The 20,816-nt window shown below is 40.3% G+C and overlaps 1 protein-coding gene across 7 annotated transcripts in view; it reads left to right on the top strand.

The window, feature by feature from the left end:
• ncam2 (neural cell adhesion molecule 2) overlaps positions 1 to 20,816 on the top strand; it is a 454,622-nt gene that overhangs the window by 324,627 nt on the left and 109,179 nt on the right. For all 7 annotated transcript variants that reach the window (XM_082525243.1, XM_082525248.1, XM_082525245.1 and 4 more), the window contains one exon: positions 19,555 to 19,672. In XM_082525243.1, coding sequence (XP_082381369.1) covers positions 19,555 to 19,672 — 118 coding nt within the window. The remainder of the gene's footprint in view (positions 1 to 19,554; positions 19,673 to 20,816) is intronic.

The raw sequence follows: 20,816 nt of genomic DNA on the forward strand, positions 1-20,816 counted from the left end.
TCAAGTGTGGTCTACTGGCATCTTCAGGGAGGACACAAAACTAAAATCAGGGTAAATGGGCAAGGACGTGCAGACTGAGATTCAGTTCACCCAAATAAAAAATATCCATAGTGCTAAAATCTTTGTTTTTCCTAATAGTCAGTGTAATGGCTACAAAACAGCTGATAGTTTAGTGCTGTAAAGTCTGAACATACATACAGATCTTGCACAGTCCTGCTTGTTTAGCAGTTGGAAAGTTGTTGTAGATTAAAATAGACACATTGCTGATACATGCTGACATATCGGGGTGCCAGAACTTCAGTGCAATTTAACAGTGACGGTTTTGTGTGGATCTGTGCTCAGTATAGCTTGACAGTTGGGGAATTTGTCAGTGACAGATTGGGAAAAGTTTAGCAATGTGGATAGCAAGCAAAATTAGCTTTTTTAATGGATTAGGACGATGGAGGGATTCCCCTGCTGTAATTTCTGCCTCAGCGTTTCCAAGGGTGTGCTGGAGTTATAACATTGGTAGAATTTTAAACTCGATACCAGTAACCAGGAAAAAACAAATCACAAAAATTATGAGGCCTTTAAAACAAAAGATTACAACAGCAAAGAATAACAAGGGCAACACTGTGTTGTGTATATCTAAAGTGTCCAAATATCCAAGTGTAGTAACACAGGTATAAGATACGGTAAAGCACTCTGGAACACTCTGGAAATACCGCCCTTGCTTGACTTACCCCCCAATAGATGGTTATTAAAGGAATTCAGCTGTACCCATTCCAGTTACAGATCCCCCAACGAGTTCGGTATTGTTATTTTTCATCATAACCCCTCTGAACTGAGATTGGGTAATTTGTGTGACTGTTGGCTTCCTTGGATATAGTAGCTGTGTCCAAGGGTTCCTCTACAGGATTAAATCCGGATTCCTGGTTACTCATGGCCACGATGGCACGCACATAAAGTACCATCAAGAGATGATTGGGCAGATATTTAGTTTAATTCAATTCAGTTCAGTTCGAATCAGTTTTGTTTATATAGCATCAAATCACAAGAGGAGTCAGCTCAAGCCACTTTATGTTGTATCATACAGGCCCTACAATAATACAGAGAAAGGAGAAGGAAAAACTCGCTTTAAACAGGAAGAAACCTCAGGCAGAACCAGGCTCGGAGAGGGACAGCCATTTGCTGCGACCGGTTGGGGGTGACGACTAGGGATGGGTATCGTTTAGGTTTTATCCGATACCGGTGCCAAATCAGTACTTTTGAAACGGTGCCGGTGCTCAAACGGTGCTCAAACCGGTGCTTAAAGAATGGAGAACACAAAATTGGTCCAAAAACCTCTCATGTTCAGCTGTTTTTTGTAAAAATATAACAATGTTAGCCTTTTCTGCAGCTATGGGGCATATATGGTATCACTCTTGGCTGGAAGCAGTGCTTAAACAATGGAAAAAACACAAACTTTGTCCTAAACCTCTCATGTTTAACTGTTTTCCACTTTTTCTTTGGTCATTTTAGCCTTTTTGGCCAGGGTGAAGGGAGTATCTGCCATCAAACAAGAGGACAGCCGCATGTAACTACTAAGGTGTTTGCTAGTTCACCTTACATGCATTAATGTAATAACGTGGTTAGCCTACTCAACGTAAATTATCTACTCACGCAGAGAAGAACGGCTGCTGCCACCATCATCCATCATCATTTCTGCTACACTGGCAGGGCTAGGGGCCAGGACTCTCCTCTTCGTGTTTTTGGGGGATGTTGCATAACAGGCAACCCACCCGCAGTAGATGTGCTCGGTGTGAGGTCTCGCAGCAAGCTATCAAATACGGCGCATTTCTGGGCTTTTAAAAAAAACGCTATGCGTTGCCAGGTGTTTCATCGGATTTGAGGTGTTACCTCCTTTGACAGTATCACAGTATCAGCTTAAAGCACTTGTTGCAGGCTGCTGAGTTTGCATATTTTGCTGTGAAGTACAGCCAGACTTTTAACCGCTTAGCCTTGGACATTTTTAATCTGTAGCTCTGCTCTAACAGAACGTATGTACCTGGCCCCGCCTACTATCCTCGGAAACGTAAAATGATTGGCTAGAAGTGTATCACAGCTCAGGAAAAAAAAGCACCGAAATAAAGCACCGAAATGTGCGCTGCTTTTCGGTCTGGTTACTACCGTTTATGTCAGAACCGGTGCCATCATGGCACCGGACACCAGTACCCATCCCTAGTGACGACAGTTACTTAGTTACTCAAAACTGCCATCAACAACGAGACCTGTATCACATTCAGATGACATACCCTCTCTCATCCTACCGGTTGAGGGGAGGAAGACGAATTCAAATGGGACAGAGATGTCTCATTTGAATCTCAGAGGATTCTCTTAGATAGTGCAAAAATCAAAAAAACTAAATCACCAGTATTATTAGACTGCTGGGCATCTGTGCTGCGGGTGACTTGACATCATATTTGGACTGGTACTTATTTAGTGCTTTTCTAAGTGCTTGCTTACTGCAAGCCTCATTCAACCATTCACACAAGTGCTTTAATGTTAACCAATACTTTAATGTGTATCCAATACTTTGACTTGGAGACTAAAGGAGCCAGGAACTGAACCACCAACCACTTTTGTTTTATAGCTATTAGCCAACATTGTACCGGTACTGACTACAAACTCAGCTTTGCAGATTTGCAGACCATGCTCCTGCACACATAGTATCAATAGATTAGCATACATTAAGGTATGAATTTCCTCTCTGCAGTATTGTTGTTGTTGTTCTCAAAATTCAACGCCTTTCATTCTTTTCATTTTTGGACTTACAAAACCTTAAGGGTTGCAGGTGCCCAAGGTTAAAAACATAATACATGATCAAGGTTAGTTTAGCAGTACCGTTTCTCTGTGACTGCAGAAAAAGATAAAATATAACAAGGTATCATTCGTATAATTAATTAGCACTAATTTGGTTCCTTTAATTTTTTTGTTTTCTAGTTTGTTGTTGTTAAGTCTGGAGACTGGGGGTAAAATAGCTGCATCCTGTAAGCTGTCAGTTTGTTAACAGTTACTTAAGATTAGTAGAGTATTATAGCATGAAGCTGACATATTTCACTGAGTGTTTGCAGAGTTTTGATCATCTGCAGAGTGAAGGCAGTGACTCTGAAACAGCTCCTACAGTCGTGCAGCAACTCATATGGAAATTCAGGTTGAATGCATGGACCTGTAGTTGTAGTATCAGAAAAGAGCTGTCAGCTCTGACAGATTCAGTTTCAGTGAATTATAAATACTTACTAGCTGGTCTACTGGCTACTATGGGGTGTGGTTTTAGTTTGTAATTCTCTCTGTTCTTTAGTATGATTGAAAATTTTAATTAGCGATGCCTTCGGGCTCTGTGGCCCCAAAAATCAAAGGATGTCATATTAATTTTCTCATTTGTCCTCATCTACCGTGAGTCACCTGAGACTGTTGAGGTGATTGAAATGTGATTTTACTACGGCCACAAGCATCTTGTAACGGTTGAACAGCTGCAGTATTGTCTCTGCCTATGTAATTCTCTCACTCCTAATGTAATAGCAGATCAAGCCTCCGCCAAAAACTATGAATTGCATTCAATTTAGCACACCACTTACCTCACTTCTGAGGAAGATCCAATAAGCTTGCTCAATGAGGCACGACCTATTATTGCAGCGACACGACACTCGCCATGTGGTGCTGAGGCGACCAGACCTCGCTAAGCATCCTAACTCCGTAAGGGAGCCACACCCAGAGGGAGATGCATTAAAGTGAACTTCACTTTGCCTCCAAGAGACTTATTCTGCAAGTCTGTGAAGACTTTTAACATTTTGCATGAGTGAGACAAAAGCTGCACCATTTGGTCCTCATGAAATATATAAAGCACTTAGAGCTAAATAAGTCTTCTTGAAACTAATGAGTTTTGGTACGGTACCACTAGACTAGGGGACATCTGTTACACCAGCGCCTTTGTCTCCTTTTTTTCTGAGCACTCGAAATGTTCCCTTAAAGCTGTCCACCTGGAAGTTAGGAAATAAAACTGGATGATTCTGATGCAACTGCTCATTCACGATATAAACTGTAAAAGTGGGCACGAACAATGATATGTCCTCCATTAAGATGTTGTCTACCATTTTAAATCGTCAAGTCACATTCATTTTATTGAACGGGTATGTGAGGAGTGAGGACTGCTCTTTCATCAATAGAAAGATTTTGAAACTAGTGATTAAGCTAACCTGAGGAGTCGCTACTTGCTGGTCATTAGAAGGAATGCAGGTTTATAGCACTTAAGAATTGATTTCACTATACAAGCAGTACTTCTTTTCCTCTTGGTGCCACGAACTGACCAAAATCCAAAGTACTGTCAAATGGGGCTCAAATGTTACTTTACTCTCTCTGGTGCAGAGCTGGGTTGTAAACCATCTGCTATTATTGGCAGTTTGGACTAAACTGACCACTGTTGGCCATAAGCAGTGGGAAAGAAAACCACCAAACATGCCTATGCTGGTACACATTGGGCAACTCTGCGTGAACTCTGGGGATATGTGGTTAGGGGCAAATTCTTTTTTTCCCATTTGGGCCTCAAGCAGGTGTGCTTGAACTCAGAAAACCCTTGTGGGGATCCAAATTAAAAAAAACTGCTGTGAAGCCTGCATGAAGTAACTGTGGATTTGTCCTGTCCACACAGCCCCACCATGTGAGGCCAACATATGTCCCACATTTCTTAAAAGTAAGGGGCCCACTGTGGGGCTCGTGGGTCTACATAGACTGGTCTCACATACACCCCAAAGGTGCACATTTGCTATAAAGGTGCAGTCATTAACCTAGTTAAGCTTCGGTTGCTCAGCTGATACCTGTCCACTTATGTTCCCCAATTATAGCAAGCTAAAACATTCGCTGCTCTCTTTCTATCTCACTGCCAGTCACTCCTCACACCAGGAAAAGTGTGTGTGGTAGTGCTGCTTTTATTCCACAGTTGTTTGTGTCTGTTTAAAGTCTGTTATGACCTTTGTACATAAACTGACCAGCTTCAAACAATAAATTTACCTACTGGCAAATGACAAACAAAAGGCCTAAATAGCTAGGTACTTAATTCATAAATTTGTGGAAACCAAAACAAAGCTGGGAAAAACAGTACATTCGCTGGGTCACTTAAACCCCTCCTGCCTCAGTAAATGTTAATTCTGCTCTCTGTCTCAGCAGGTTGTATAATCAAACCATTGTGTGTTTACAGCTGCATGGCCTCCAAGTAGTGTAGAAGATCTACTACTGCAAACTGATGTTTTTCTTGCACAACTTCTCAAACTGCCATCATGGTATTTAGTTCTGAGATAGCAGTGGTTCAGAGAGACTTGTAGTTAAGCCTCTAGCATAAAAGAGTTGGTCTGAAGGTAGAAAAGATTGAGAGGGCATTTACTTAAATGTCACCTAGTGTCATGGGGCAGACAAATAGTATAAGCTCCCCATCTTTTTTCTGTAGAAAGTGAACATGTCATCCACTCAGCTCTTCACAGTAATACTTAGAGATCTGAAAAACTGCTGCTCTGCTTCTTTTCAACAAATCTATGTTAGTATGCAAAGTATCCAAGAACAAAGCAGTGGATGTGCTGCCTTATGGTTCCTCTGACATCTCTATCTGACTTGCATCCACGTTTTCTTTCTTCCTGATGGTGTAAATAGTCCCTAAGGAGTTTTCTAAAGTGTACGAGGCACTGTGCAGTTCAACTATGGAAAGCCATATTGCACCCATACCATAGCTTTTACTCTCAGTTATTTGAACAAGCAAACCTGTGCATTCCAGTTATTTCCATTTCAACCCCTTAAGCTACATCTCATCTGAAGAGCTATTTTTGTAGGCTGGGGAAGAGGCTAGAACTTGAGTCTTATTTGATCCCCAAAACACTGCCTTTCATTTGTAGAGCATTACACTTCAGTAGTGTTGACTAGGATTAGTCCCTTCCTTTGCAACTGTGAAACCAAATTAGAGCAAGAAGTACTATTCGTGCCAAGATTTTCCAAAGTAAGCCACAGGGGCAGCTAGAAGATCTACTGTATTGACACCTTGCATTGGTCAGACAACACAACCAGATGGAGATTAAGTAGATTGCTAGGGGCCTCAGGTGTGTCAATGAGTACAACAGGGTACATGTTTTATCTGTCAGCTACAGACTGTAAACGGTTTCCTGTTGTGACGCCTGGGGATTTGGCAGCATAGTAAGACACAAACTGTGGCGAAAAAAGGTAGAAACACAGTTCTTCTGTGTTTATAGAATTCTGAAAAAAGGAGAAGAAGAAATTATGAAGAACTAAACTGATACAGCTACAGGGCATGTTTGGATTCATCCTAATTTCTATCAGTGTAACATGGAAAACTTGAAACACTCATTTGTGCCCAAATAAGACTGGACGTTGATTCTTATCCAAGATATAGTTACAGCCAACAATGAAAAGAAGCTAAATCTGGACACATCTATATAAAACTTCACTTGAACTGCTTTTTGAAATGTCATACTAGCTAGTTTCATCCCATTTCTTGCTATGGTTCATTTTTTAACACCTTTCACTCTGTTGCATGTGCAAGTTTCACCTTGAATTCTGAATTCTGCTTCACAACCATTCTAGGTCATAAACTACTTGAATAAAGCGATGTATTTTTGCAGCAAGTTATGAGCGGTCTCTCTGAAAAAAGGAGCAGGAAAAAGTGAAACCAGTGTCAGCCTGTGTGGTACACTTATTTACAATTAGTCTGCCATCAAAGACCAAAGGTCAATTCATAATGCTCATATGCAAACAACTTTAGCAACTGACCTCACAATTTTCACAAGTGCCAGTCTTTGCTAATAGGACACAATCAACAGACACTATAAGATGAAATAAACAGAAACTGTAAGATGAAATCCAAACATGCTGTACAACTCCCATCAAATATAGTAAATCAGAGCTAACCATTTTTCCATTCCCTGATGGAATGTTACTAAATTACAACAATATGGCTGAAATGCTCAACCTGAGACCTCAGAATGAGGTTTCACACATTACTTTGCTGTATTCAGACAGGAAAATTGGGAAAAAGGATGGCAATGTTTACGTTTTCAACGTGTATAATTTCAAAATTGTATCAATGCGTATCCATCAAAGTAAATCTTATAATCCATTAATTTAAGCTTTACATTTCCTTAATCAGAATATTTTTCTGAATGAATAACAGCTCAGTTTAAAGAGGGATGAATTCAGCACAACACTTCATGTTTGAAATAAGTTTTAAAAGCCCTTAGGCCAACCTCCAAGTACCTTGCCAACAATGTTCCCTCTAAGGTGCGCGCGTGCGCAATTGCACACTGCTGGCACGGTCTCTGCACACAGAAAATTTATGTTGCGCAAAGAAAAAAAAATCAAACCTGAATTGAAATTAAAATTAAAACTTTAACAATTCTGTTTGGCAGTGTTAGTCAGTAAGTGACTGGCTGCTCCCATATGGGATTAGAATGATGCCACCTTATCCCATAGTCCCACCAGTAATGTGATTCACATTCGTATATATGTAGCTAATCAACGTCGCTGACAGGCTATGACAGCGTTCTTATGTGCCGACACCGGTGTTTTAGCTAGCAAAGCGGTGTGGCTGATGTGGAGTGAAGCCACGTTAATCACAACGTGTACGACCATTGGAGATGTGAGCAGGACAGACGGAACAATTAACGGAAAAAGTGTGGACTTTATACCAGTTTTTAAATTGTGTTGATAGGCCACGTAAAACCAGAGTTAAAATATATGCAATGTTTGGTTTTCTTCCTGAATGTTATCATTGTTTATATTTACTGCGGGAAGAAACCGTAAAAATGGCGTTTTATAAGGAAAACGCTCGAAAGCACTCTCGGCCTGTGAGCAAAAACAACACCAAAAAAACCCCACCTTTTCCTATTGGTGGAAAAATGTACCATGTGGACCAATCAAAAAATGATATGGCAACATGGCATTTATTGTTTAGGAAGGGGGACGTTTTAGGAGTGACGGCGGTGTTTAGAGATGTGAGAGATTTGTGACGTTTAGTGCGAATCTTGTGTAGTTAGTGTGTAGTGTAGTCAATAGTTTTGTTGTGTGTGTCAGAACAATGAGGCGACTGCTGAGTGTTACAGGTGTTACAGGAGTGATACATCTGCTGTTGTCAGGCCTGCAGGTATCAGGCTGTTGTTCTCCTTTTTGTGGACAGAAATTATTTTTTGGAGTGGCACAAATGATTTGTGTGGCATCAACTTTGATGCAGAACAGCTGATTGTTCTGTAAATAGTTTGAAATGTTTATTTTAAAAAAAACGCCTTGGCCGCATTTTTAGGTAAACAGCTGCAAAAAACTTTGTTGTTTGCATAACTCAGTTAATTTTTTGAGGAAGTAACTATATAATTAATTGCCCAACATTGGTCCTTATATACTGTATTTTGCAGACAGAGTTACAGGACTCTCTCCCAGACCACAGACTCATACTCATAATACAAGTCAGAGCTTTAAATCAAATCAAATCAAATCACTTTTATTGTCACATCACATGTGCAGGCACACTGGCACAGCACATGCGAGTGAAATTCTTGTGTGCGAGCCCCACAAGCAACAGAGATGTGCAAACACAATAACACAAACGAGCAAAATACAAGAATGGCCAACCTGAAACTAATAAATATATGTACAATATATAATAGTGTATGCATTTCTGGATGTGTATACTAAATATTTTCGTGTGTGTGTGTGTGTGTGTGTGTGTGTGTGTGTGTGTATACACATTTTTACAAATTAAATAGTAAAAAAAAAAAATAATAATAATAATAAAATATATAAAATATACAGAGTTGAATATGTGCAAAACAAGTGGCATTTATATACAGTATGGAGTGCATAATGTTGAAGTTCCAGTAGTGAAGCTGAGGTGTCTATGACGTGTTCAGCAGTCTGATGGCCTGATGGAAAAAGCTGTCTCTCAGTCTGCTGGTACGGGACCGGACGCTGCAGAACCTCCTTCCTGATGGAAGCAGTCTGAACAGTTTATGGCTGGGGTGACTGGAGTCCTTGATGATCCTCCCCGCTTTCCTCAGGCAGCGCTTCCTGTAGATGTCTTGGAGGGAGGGAAGCTCACCTCCAATTATCCGTTCAGAGCACCGCACTACTCGCTGGAGAGCTTTGCAGTTGTAGGCGGTGCTGTTGCCATACCAGGTGGTGATGCATCCAGTGAGGATGCTCTCAATGGCACAGTGATAGAAGGTCCTGAGGATGCGGGGGCTCATGCCGAATCTTTTCAGTCTCCTGAGAAAGAAGAGGCGCTGCTGCGCCTTCTTCACTGTTTTGTTTGTGTGTACTGACCACGTAAGATCCTCAGCCAGATGTACACCAAGGAACCGGAAGCTGCTCACTCTCTCCACAGCAGCGCCGTTGATGGTGATGGGGGTGTGTACTTCTCTGCACCTCCGGAAGTCCACTATCAACTCCTTTGTCTTTGCGACGTTGAGGGTGAGATGGTTGTCTTGACACCAGTGGGTCAGGGCGCTGACCTCCTCCCTGTAAGCCGTCTCATCACCGTTGGTGATAAGACCCACCACTGTAGTGTCGTCCGCAAACTTCACAATGATGTTGGAGCTGTTAGTGGCTGTGCAGTCGTAGGTGTAGAGTGAGTACAGGAGAGGGCTCAGTACACACCCCTGTGGAGCACCAGTGTTCAGTGTGATGGGGGATGAGGTGATGCTGCCCAGTCTGACCACCTGGCGTCTGTCAGACAGGAAGCTAAGGATCCAGCTGCAGAGGGAGCTGCTCAGTCCTAGATCCTGCAGTTTCCTGTCCAGCTTCGAGGGAACGATGGAATTGAATGCTGAGTTGTAATCTACAAACAGCATCCTCACATACGTGTCTCTCTTCTCCAGGTGTGACAGGGCAGTGTGTAGTGTCAGGGCTATGGCATCATCAGTGGACCTGTTGTGGCGGTATGCAAACTGTAGAGGGTCCAGTGAGTCGGGTAGTGCAGAGCAGATGAAGTCCCTGACCAGCTTCTCGAAGCATTTGCTTACGATGGGGGTCAGGGCTACAGGTCGCCAGTCGTTCAATGAGGAGATGGTGGAGGATTTGGGTACAGGGACGACGGTGGCCATTTTGAAGCAGGCTGGGGCTACAGACAGAGAGAGGGAAAGGTTGAAGATGTGCGTGAACACTCCAGCCAGCTGAGCCGCGCATGACCTGAGGACGCGGCCGGGAATCCCGTCCGGACCAGTAGCTTTGCGTGCGTTCACCTTCCTGAAGCACTTCCGCACATCCTCCTCAGACACAGTGTGCGCACTGACGTCCACTGTGTCTGAGGAGGATGTGCGGATTTATTTATTTATTTAAAAAAGAAAAAAGAAAGTTGTGTTTTCAAACTTGGAGTTCAAGTTATTTTTACTTCCAATAGTGTTAACATACTACACAGGTCATGAATAAGATTTTTTTTTAATTTTTCATTGTAAGTGGGCTAAAGCAGTTAATTAAAAGTAGTCTAACATAAATGTAAATGCTGTAATTTGATTGTTTTAATAAACCATGTAACTTGGATGGATTTGATGCTGGCGTGACCACAGTGCACACGTCTGCTGTTGCTCACAGTGGTCCAAGGGACCGCTCAGGGAGTTTGTGTGTTGCTCAGACACATGAAAAATTAGAGGGAACATTGCCAACTTTATTATATAGACTTTGCCAGCAGAAGCATCTTATTTAGTGACATTGTCAAGGAAACAAAAACAAAGGTTTCCAGCACAGTGCAGGCATGCTCAGGAAAAAGAGTATTTAGCGTGTTTTGTCCCAAAATAATGTTGATTATTTCATTGAGTCATTTTATGTATATGTGAGATTGCCTATTGAATTAGTGCATTTTGTTAAAAAAGCAGTCAAACAATATTTTTTTATAGTTTCTGCACAAAATTGTAAATTTTATTCCTGAATTGGTTTCTGCACATCCAGTTACCAGCTGAGATGATTGGCTGATTGAATGCCGCATTGTCTTTTTAGTTAATTTTTATTGTGAAGTAGAATTGAACTTGATAACCATCTTCAAGTTGGGCGTTGCGCTTTTATATTCAGCATGCAGCAACAATACGTCATGCTGTTCTTTTGATTTAGCACGTCAGAAGAAGTGTCTACTCTATTTCAGCAACATGTTAACAGACATTACTTTAGCCAGTGATGCAGAACAACATTTTCTTTTCGAGAAGCAGAGCTGAAATAACTTACTGTATACTCCCCTACCAATGTGAAGTCATAAATATTCATGTGTCAGTTGATAAAAGAGTGGTTTCTTCCCCGCAAGCATGCAGCGAATGAAGCTCTGCTGACCTGCTGCAGCTCCCAGTCTCCAGCGTATCATCAAAGCAGACCATAGATGAAGATGATGGTGTATCGAGAGAAGGAGGCTACCTGCTGAATGGCTAATCAACCTGAGGGCAAAAACAGCTTGGTGACTAGAAGAATGTAGAACATTTCAGGAAGTGATCTCAAAAGTATCCACATATGAGTCAAGGAAGCTTTTTATTGACTATATTTAACATAATTTAAAGAAAAATTCTGAAAAGATTCAATAGAACAGAAAGTTACTTACAAACTAACAAAGTTGTAAAACCATTCATGCTGTTTTTCAAATGAAAATATAAAGCACAGTTGCATAACAGTTTGAGTTCCATTTTTGTAATTTCCTTGGCACATTTTCACCATTTGTTACTTTTGTTTGTTGCTTTCTGTCATGGTTTGTGAAATTCACTTACTATAATTTATTGCGGTTAAAAGTAGTTTGCAGCCTTCCAAAATGAGCTAAAGCTGTTACCAAAATTTAAAGGAACTTCCATAACATGCATATACTTTGTTGAATAGATATCAACTAAACTTAAATATAGAGCCAAGATGGGGAACATCAGCCTGTTAAGTCATTACTAACACATCATAACTGCTGTGCATTATTATATTTGGCAGCATGGGAAAAGGCAAAGCCTTTTGAGCAGTAGGATAACAATAAGACATGTCAAATATAAAAGAACAGCAGGAAAAATCGAAAAATAAATACCATACCCCTGGAAAAATGCTGACCCCTGGTGGTGAGCAAAAGTTTGCACCATCTATTTACACTAAATGTTACAATATGTGTCTTAAGCAGTGTTGGTCAAATTACTTGAAAAAAAGTAATCAGTAACTAATTACTGATTACTTCCCCCAAAAGTAATCCCGTTACTTAGTTACTTTTTAAAAACCCGATTTACAACCTGAATAGGTGATAAAGCGATAGATCTTTCAGCCCAATTCTACTTTTTCTACATAATCCATCATACAAAATGTAATCAAATGGAAAAGTCCATTTTTAAAACTTGTTTTATTAGTTTTAATCTTTTAACTTTATGCATCAAGCAAAAATGTAATTATATGCAACATTCTCTGACTGGAAGAAATTAGTTTAACATTTAAAGCTATTTTCTGCACATTCCAGCACATAAAATATTTTTTGTGTTTACACTCACTCTTTCAAATAGATGCAAGTAAAACACAGCAGAAAATAAATAAAGTCAAACACTCAGCGGTTCTGTTGCTCTATTTTCACCTGTAAAGCAGGACTGGGGGTAGGCGGAGGTTTACCCTGGTGCAGGTGTGCCGCGGTCAGTTGAAAAATCCGCGACTTTCTCTGTGAGTTTCCCATTACGTGGTAGCGCACTCGGTGCTTGCTTGGAAGTTTAGGGGTTTTTTTGCTGTAAAAAGAAGTTTTGTTCCCACGCACAACGGACGCTAATGTTTTTGTCACTTTTTATGGAATCAAACTCAAAGTAAGGTCAGTACTTCCACGCTTTAAACACTGCACACTCATACTCTCTCCCACAATCGATATGTGATCCATTGTTGATCTGCACACAACTGTTGTTACTAACGGCGCACTCGCTTACGTCACTGTCGTGAGACATTCTCGCAAAAAATCACGGTTTTAGTAACGCAGTAACGCAGCGTTCCTACGGGAAAGTAACGGTAATCTAATTACAGTTTTTTCAATAGTAATCCCTTACTTTACTCGTTACTTGAAAAAGTAATCAGATTACAGTAACACATTACAAGTAACGCATTACTGCCCATCTCTGGTCTTATGTGAACTTAAGACAAATTTAAGACAATATGTTAAAACCCAGAGAAAGTCCAGTACTGCTAGGTTCAGTAAGTATAAGCACGACAAAGCGGGCCTGTATTGTAGTGGTTAACACATTCACCTAACACAAATCTGCGAATAAATCTACAGGAGGAGGTGTATGTGGAACTATGTACTGTGGTGAGCTCTAATGAATAAGGAAGTAGCTTTAAGGGGCTACTAAGCTAGTTAGCTTAATAGGTTGTGGTAGACAGATTTTGTTGCCCTTGAATGGAGCCAGACTGTAGAATGTATATGAGGGACAGATGTCAAGTTTGAAGATGAAATCTGCATGGTTCCTCCTCTAGCTCATCTAGCTTCAAAAATGATTTTAAATATATTCATGTTTATGGGACAATGACCCCCCTTCTGGCTTGATTTGTGACCTGTGAACACATTCAGTCACTGAATTTAGTGTCTACTTTTATAAACCATAAATTACAAAATGCACAGCAAGAAAATAAGTACATTTTCAAAAAACTTCTTTCCAATAATTCCACTTTCCAATAATTTTTGGATTAGTTGGTTCAGATTGTAGTGTTCGGCACTGTCATCTGCCACTTGTATTCGTTTTTAACACTTTAACACAGATTTTCATTCATCTCTGACCCAATAGCCACAGCAGCCAGTTTCTATAGCAACCGATGATGATGTAAAATGGAAATAACTTCCTGATTTTTTTTGCCTGCATTCTTCCTCAACAAATCCAATTAATTGTGGGTTCGCTCACTCAAACACGAAGCCCCACAATTTTCTCCCTTTGAGCTGTCAGTGAAACTACTGGCTGTGTCCTTCAGGATCTCTTACATGATTTTGCAGCAACATCAATCAAAACTGCTTCGCGTGCAATAAGGGAATATAAATACCCATCTCTGTTACATTACATTCCCAGTTGTAAATCAGGGCTGGTTTGGCTCCAACTTGTGTGTTAATCTAGAAAACGAAACAAATCCTGAATAGAGAACCCAGCAGGGGTCTCGTCTCAAAACACTGACTCACTTAATTTGTAGTAGGTGTAATAGAGTCATGACATTAACCAAGAAGATTTCACAACTTCTAAACACGGGCTATCCTGACTTTATTGAAGCTAATTAGAGGGCTAACAGAAAACAAGTCCTCCAGCTCCTGCATTTAAAATGAGTCATCTTTAAATATGTTTTCATGTATTCTCACATTGGTGGGCATGTCTGTGAACCTCGCATTATCTCGCCCAAGCCTCTGAAGTTTCAAGCATATGACTAATACATGAAGAATTCATAAAGCTTGCCAGATTCTTTTTGGATGCTTAAACCCTGTTGCTGATTTGCTCTTTTGAAGTCTCCTTGCTTGGCAGTTTGTCTCATTAACAGGCCTGTTTCAACAAGGCCCGCTGATGTGGGAGCGTATTGCATAGGAAAAGAGAGGGGAGGAGGGCACACACTGGAGAATAGAGATCTATTGGCTTGGAAATCAATGGTTATCATGTCAGCCAGATGCTTGCTCATCTCACTCGCAGAGTCAGAACTATTGGAAAGGACTCATAGTGTTTGATTATTGCTTAGGCCATTTTTATCCCTGAAAAGCTCTCTGCACCTAAAATGTGTGTGTGCGTGCACTCCATATTGTGTTGATTTTACAGACAAAAAAAGGAGATTTTCATTGATTTTTTTCTTTGTTTTTAGGAGAAACAGTACATAGACAACATGAGATAGCACATAGATCAGACACTATGGAACTGTAGATGTACCGATGTATTTTTCTTCATAGTAATACACACTGGTGCTGTTAGTGTAACTGATCTTTAAAAAAAGACTACAGAACAGAAGCATTGCTTCATTTCTGCACTGATGCCTTGTTTTGATTAGAATTCCCTATCCACAGTATGTTTTTTTTTTTTAAAAAGGCAAGTCTACCTGCTTTACCGCTGTTCTTCATCAAAAAGCAGCAGTTTAATGAGTCCTGAAGCTATTTTTAATATTTAATTTCATCTTTGAGTTGTTGGGGGGGGGGGTTAGATCTAGGTGGAATAAGTGTCCTCTGGATGTCATCACTTGGAGAACAAATTCCTTTCATTATCTCTCAATAACTTCCAAAACCCCCAACTGAGGAGCTGTTTACATTTTTTGAATATTAAAAACACGTTTAGCTTGTTTTTTTGTGAGACCTTTCAAGCTTTTTCAACCCTTTCGACGTGATCAAAGGGAAAAAAATCTCTTTCGCAGCTGCCAGTTGCAGTACCTGTGAAGCAGGTTTTTGTTTGGATCCTAATAGCAAGCGTCCCCATTTTTCAGCAATTTCATCATTCATGTGCTCCAACACCTCTGTGTGGGTAGCGTTGGTCTAATGTTTTGTTGATCCTCTTCTTAGAGAATAAATTAACTTGCTCAAATATCGAGATGGCGGTAGAATTAGAGAATTGGAATGAGTGCATGTTTGATCACACAGAACAAATTTTCAGTTTTTAATTTGCTGCATTTGGGGCATTTTGTTTGTTTTAATTTAATGCCTTCTAATTACAAGCAGACCAGATCTTGTAAACACACCGGTGGCAGCACATGCCTCATTTTGGTAGCTCGTTGTGGAAGAAGCGAAATTTAGCTTCTATAAAGCTAAAACCTTGATTTAAACCTACACATCAGCCTGTATCCAGGTGTGCTGGATGTTATCTGGATGTTAACACATGATGGACATGATTACACCGAGTATTTCCTTTACCTCGACTGTGCTCACGCTGTAATCGGATGAAATTATGCAAATGCAGTAGGTGCAGTTGGTGGGCTAATTGATAAATATAGCACGTCCTCATCGTGTTGTCTGGACTTCAGTCGTTTTTACTATTTTCCTCCCGTACCTTTTAGATGGTCCTCGTTTAGAAAAGAAGGGAGAAAAAAGAGGAGGAGGAGGAGTTTAGTGACCTTTCAACATGCAAAGCAGACTTTTCATCAAGAGAAGACAGAGAAGTGGAGATAGCATTGATCTTCTCCTTCAGATGTGATGGGATTGATCCAGTATCCTTCCAGCCTGTGCTTTTGCTTACCCACAATGCATTTCTTCATGCATGGTGCATGAAGTATCTTTATAATTTGATAATAGATAGGAAAGAATTTACATTATAGTTGCCTAAAACTAAACCAAAAATTAAAAAAAAGCTAGACTAAAAAAAAAAAAGCAAATTAACTGAAATAATTTTGTGAGTTGGAAAATGAATTAAACTAAAATAAAAAGATAGAGGTAGTATAGTTTATGACACCTTGACTGATGACACATTGATAAACATGTTTATTGAGACTCTGAATGGAAACAAACCTGTGAGTCAACAGCTTTCAAAAGGCTGTGGATGTTTCTGTGTTTATTTTTTGTGTTACCTCTGATTTTACCTACTGTTTTTTCTCAGTCCTGCCTCTGACATATGCCCTCCATACAATAACTCTGAAAAACACTGAATTGAAATAAGAAAATTTAATTTGGAAACTAAACTAAATTCAAAACATAAAGTCAAAATGAAATAAAAATAAAAAGAAGTAGAAAACACAAACCCATAAATACTATACAAACAATACAACAAAAGGCCACAAAGATACTTTAGGTGGTTCATGGACCTGAATTCAAAGCTTAAACCACAGACATCAACAACAGTACTGCAACTCACTGGTTCACTTATTCTAACTCAGTGGATTTCAGGTAGTGCACTTAATTGATTTTCACCTATAGTCGTCAACTGCCCAGCAGAAGCAAAATAGAGGAGTAAATGTTCCAAAGCTCCAATAAGCTGCTCCAGACATGATTAATCACTTACTGTGACTAGTCAGGACCACAGCGGAGCAGTTACAGTGGTAGTCAAAGTACAGCGTAAATACAGGCTTGTGAAACGGATTGAGATGCCTGATAAACATGCTTGCACCATGAAGCTGTCATTCCCTTGTGACGAAGAAAAGCCTGCTCTTCCTCCGCTCTCCTTTCACTGAATGACAAGATGACAGCCCTCAGGTGATTGCATGACAGGGGCACACTACATGTTCCCGACAGCGCTCACCATATACTCTTGATAAAGTCATCAAGGCCTCTGCTGTTTACCAGCATGCCAATGCAGCTGCTTGTGGAAGATTAGCAAAGCGTGCCGCATTTACGTGGACACTGACTGATGCATGTCAGTTAGTTAGACAGATATAACCGCATATTTTAGCAAAGGAGAGTACATGCAGTGGCAAAACATGCAAAAACAAAGAGGAATTTAAAGGGAACTTCTAGTAGTTTGGTATGGTTTGTGCAAAAATATATGACTGAGAGTAATAGAATCTTTGAAGTCCTGTGAAATGGTAAAATGGTAAATGGCCTGCATTTGTATAGCGCTTTTCTAGTCCCTAAGGACCCCAAAGCGCTTCACACTACATTCAGTCATTCACCCATTCACACACACATTCATACACTGGCGATGGCAAGCTACAGTGAAAAACTAAGTACACCTTTACTGCTTCCATTGAAATTATGAGGATAGGTAGCAGTTAATTAATTGATCATCAGCACGTGTGAGCACCTCTATAAAAGCAGAACGTTTGCAGAGGGTGCACACGTGTAGCTTACAGGTGTGTGCTAACACAGTGCTGAGGAGGAAAGACATCAGTATTGACCTTAGAGAAGGAATTATTGCTGCCTATCAGTCAGGGAAGAATTATGAGTGCATTTAAAGTCCATCGTTCTGCAGTGACAAAGACAATTACAATTCCTCCCCACACAAGAGCTACAACTCAGACTACAGCTCCCAGTTAACACGTTGTTGTGATGTTAAAGTTCATAACAGTAGCATTAGAAAAAGGCTGAATAAGTGTGGTTTGCCTGGAATGCTACAAAGAACATGAAGCATGGGTCAGGTTTGCTTTATCTAAACAAACCACAAGACTTCTGGAGCAATGTCCTTTGGACAGACGGAACCAAAGTGGAGATGTTTGGCCACTTAGGTGAAAACCAAACACGTCATAGCTGCTGTCAAGCACAGTGGTGGATGATTAATGCTTATTTAGTAGCCACAGCACCTGGGCACCCTGGGCATGAACTCCTCTGTATACCAACGTATTCTAGAGTCAAATGTGAATCTAAATCTTGGCTCAAATTAGGTCACACAGCAGTGCAATGATGCTAAGCAGAGCAGCAAATCTACAATAAAATGGTTGAAACTGAAAGTCCAGACTTTAACCTAAGTGAAATGCTGTGGTGGGACCTAAAGAAGTAAATAAAAGACCACCTACAAATCTAAATGACCTGAATAATACATTTTGTATGAATAAATGCTCTAAAGAGGATTGGACCAAAATTCCTTCACAATGATGTAAGAGACTGATGCAGTCTCTTACATCATGCAGATGAGGGTTATATACAGTGAAATGAGGTACGGTACCATCGTGACTGTTTGAAACATTGTTATCGGTAAAATGAAATCATGTTGGACACATCTGTTCATTCTTGATTCTGATGTCCAAGCTTTTCTGTTGTATGGGCACTGAAGCAAATAAATGTTCACTCCAAAGTCAAATGCATCAATCTTCAGGCCTCTGGTTCTATTTATCCATCTGTTTTGTATATATATATGAGTCCCAGTTTCTCCTTTCTCTTGAATTTAGTGGTGTCAGGTGGCCCAAAAAATACATCTGAAAACTCTTATTAGAAATCAAGATCCAGGTGCTTTAAAAAATACATAAACCATAGGAGATGAACAAAAAATATGTAAATATGATTTGTGAAGACATTTTAAAGATTTGTCAAAGGGCGTCCTTGTCGTATTTCACTTTGATTGCAAGAAAAGTGAAAGAAGCACTGCGTAAATAAATACGAGTCATTTGTAGCCCTAAAAAAAGAGTTTGCATTTGCATGTCCATCAAACCACAGACCTATAAAATCAGGGCAGCAAAGCACTTCTGCTTTTGATTCTGCAGAAATTGGCCTGACAAGAGGAACAATTGTCAGAGCTCGAGCGCTTGACAGGAATAGTTTATTCACAAAAGGAAAGCGTTAGTTTTCACAGCTGTTTTTTTTTCATGTTGAAACACATTTTCTGTCTTGCCATTGTTTATATAGATTTAACGGAGCATTTCTGAGGCACACAATAGAATAATGGCCTCACGTCAGTGTATTCGGTTCCTTTGTGGGGGTTTTTTACCAAAGCTGGGTCAAAATGTTATTTGAAATCCCCACGGGATTACCAGCAGAAGTAGCGTTTTTCCAGCGCTTGCATACAGGCCACTCGCAAGGCCAATTCAATCCTCATGAAAGTCTTTTATTTGCTTCTTGTGAAAATCCTGCACCATGTAGCATTATGAATACTGAACGTTTTGCTAGATTATAGTCCAATTTTAGCTTTCAGTCCGGATTGATTTGATTAACTCTCAGGATCTAATAGCGCCATGTGTTATTTCCTTTTTTTCTTTTTTTGTGTGTGTCTGCAGTCCCTCCAGTGTTGTCAGTGTTCCAGCAGTCCTTCAATGCCACAGCTGACTACCAGGAATCTGTCACCTTTACTTGCATCACTTCTGGATCTCCGGACCCCATAGTCACATGGCACAGGTAAAGTTCAAAGAGATATTGGGATTGGGAGACATCCAAAGAATATTGGTGCTCCCTCAAGGATGTAGGATAGGTTTATCCCCAAGTAGACACCCGAAAGTGCTACCCTAATATGATTTCATTCCAAAACCATGAGAATTAATCTGCTGATATAGCAGCGCCTACACTTATGGGAATGCTTCCCACAAGATTCTTGGAGCCTGCTTTCGAGGATTTGCTCCCATTCAGCTCCAACAGCATTTGTGAGGCTCAGTGTTGATTTTGGGCGATAAAACCTGGCTTGCATTGGCGCCCCAATTTATCCCATAAAGTATGAGCTGAGCTCTACACGAGCCCACTCTTCCACTCCAGACTGGGAAAAAATGGCTGTATCCATCTAAGAGAGGAAATGATGTTGAACCAAATGATTAAGGCCATCATACACAAAAGGTTCAACTCCTTAAATAGCCATATATTCAGTTAGAAAACATAAGGGACAAAAACAGCACTGCTTGATTGATTACTGGATTGAAGTCACTTAATTAAGTCAAATTTAACCTTAATTTTCAAATAATACAGGCTATTATGTTCCCTACTACCCATTCGTGCCTATGTACAAATGTGTATATATTGTTTTCAGAGCAACTTTCTTTCATAGTTCTGAGGAATTTATAGTCCACCCTCGCACATTTCCCTCAGCAGCCACACAGTAATATCCATGGCACATAGCAACAGAGCGAAAATTTGCACCTAAAGAGCATTTGACACTCCACTATCCTCTCTACAGCTTGACATCGAGCAATTAGCTTGCACCCACTCGGCAGGCAATCATAACAAGCTCTTTGCACCTGAGCATCTATTGATAACACTTTATTGTTGTTCCATTGAAGTTTTTAGTGTTTGCTTAAAATGGTGTCGTCCCCCCCCCAGTTTTCCTTATTGGAACTTACTGGAAAGAGTAGTTTGTGGATGCTCATATTAAACACGTTTCAAGTAATGAGGTCCGTGCATGTAAAAGTAATCACCAAAGCTCTTTTTTGCCTGTTTTTGTCTCTGTGTGATGTCACTGAGAATGAATATCCCTGCCTGGTCTGTGGTCAGCTCAGGCTTATAGATCTGACCCTACCCACCTGCTGTTTAAACCATCTCTATATTTAAGGGGGCT

Source organism: Aulonocara stuartgranti (genome assembly GCF_965226115.1).
Source record: "Aulonocara stuartgranti genome assembly, chromosome: 23".
In the NCBI taxonomy this organism is placed as follows: Eukaryota; Metazoa; Chordata; class Actinopteri; order Cichliformes; family Cichlidae; genus Aulonocara; species Aulonocara stuartgranti.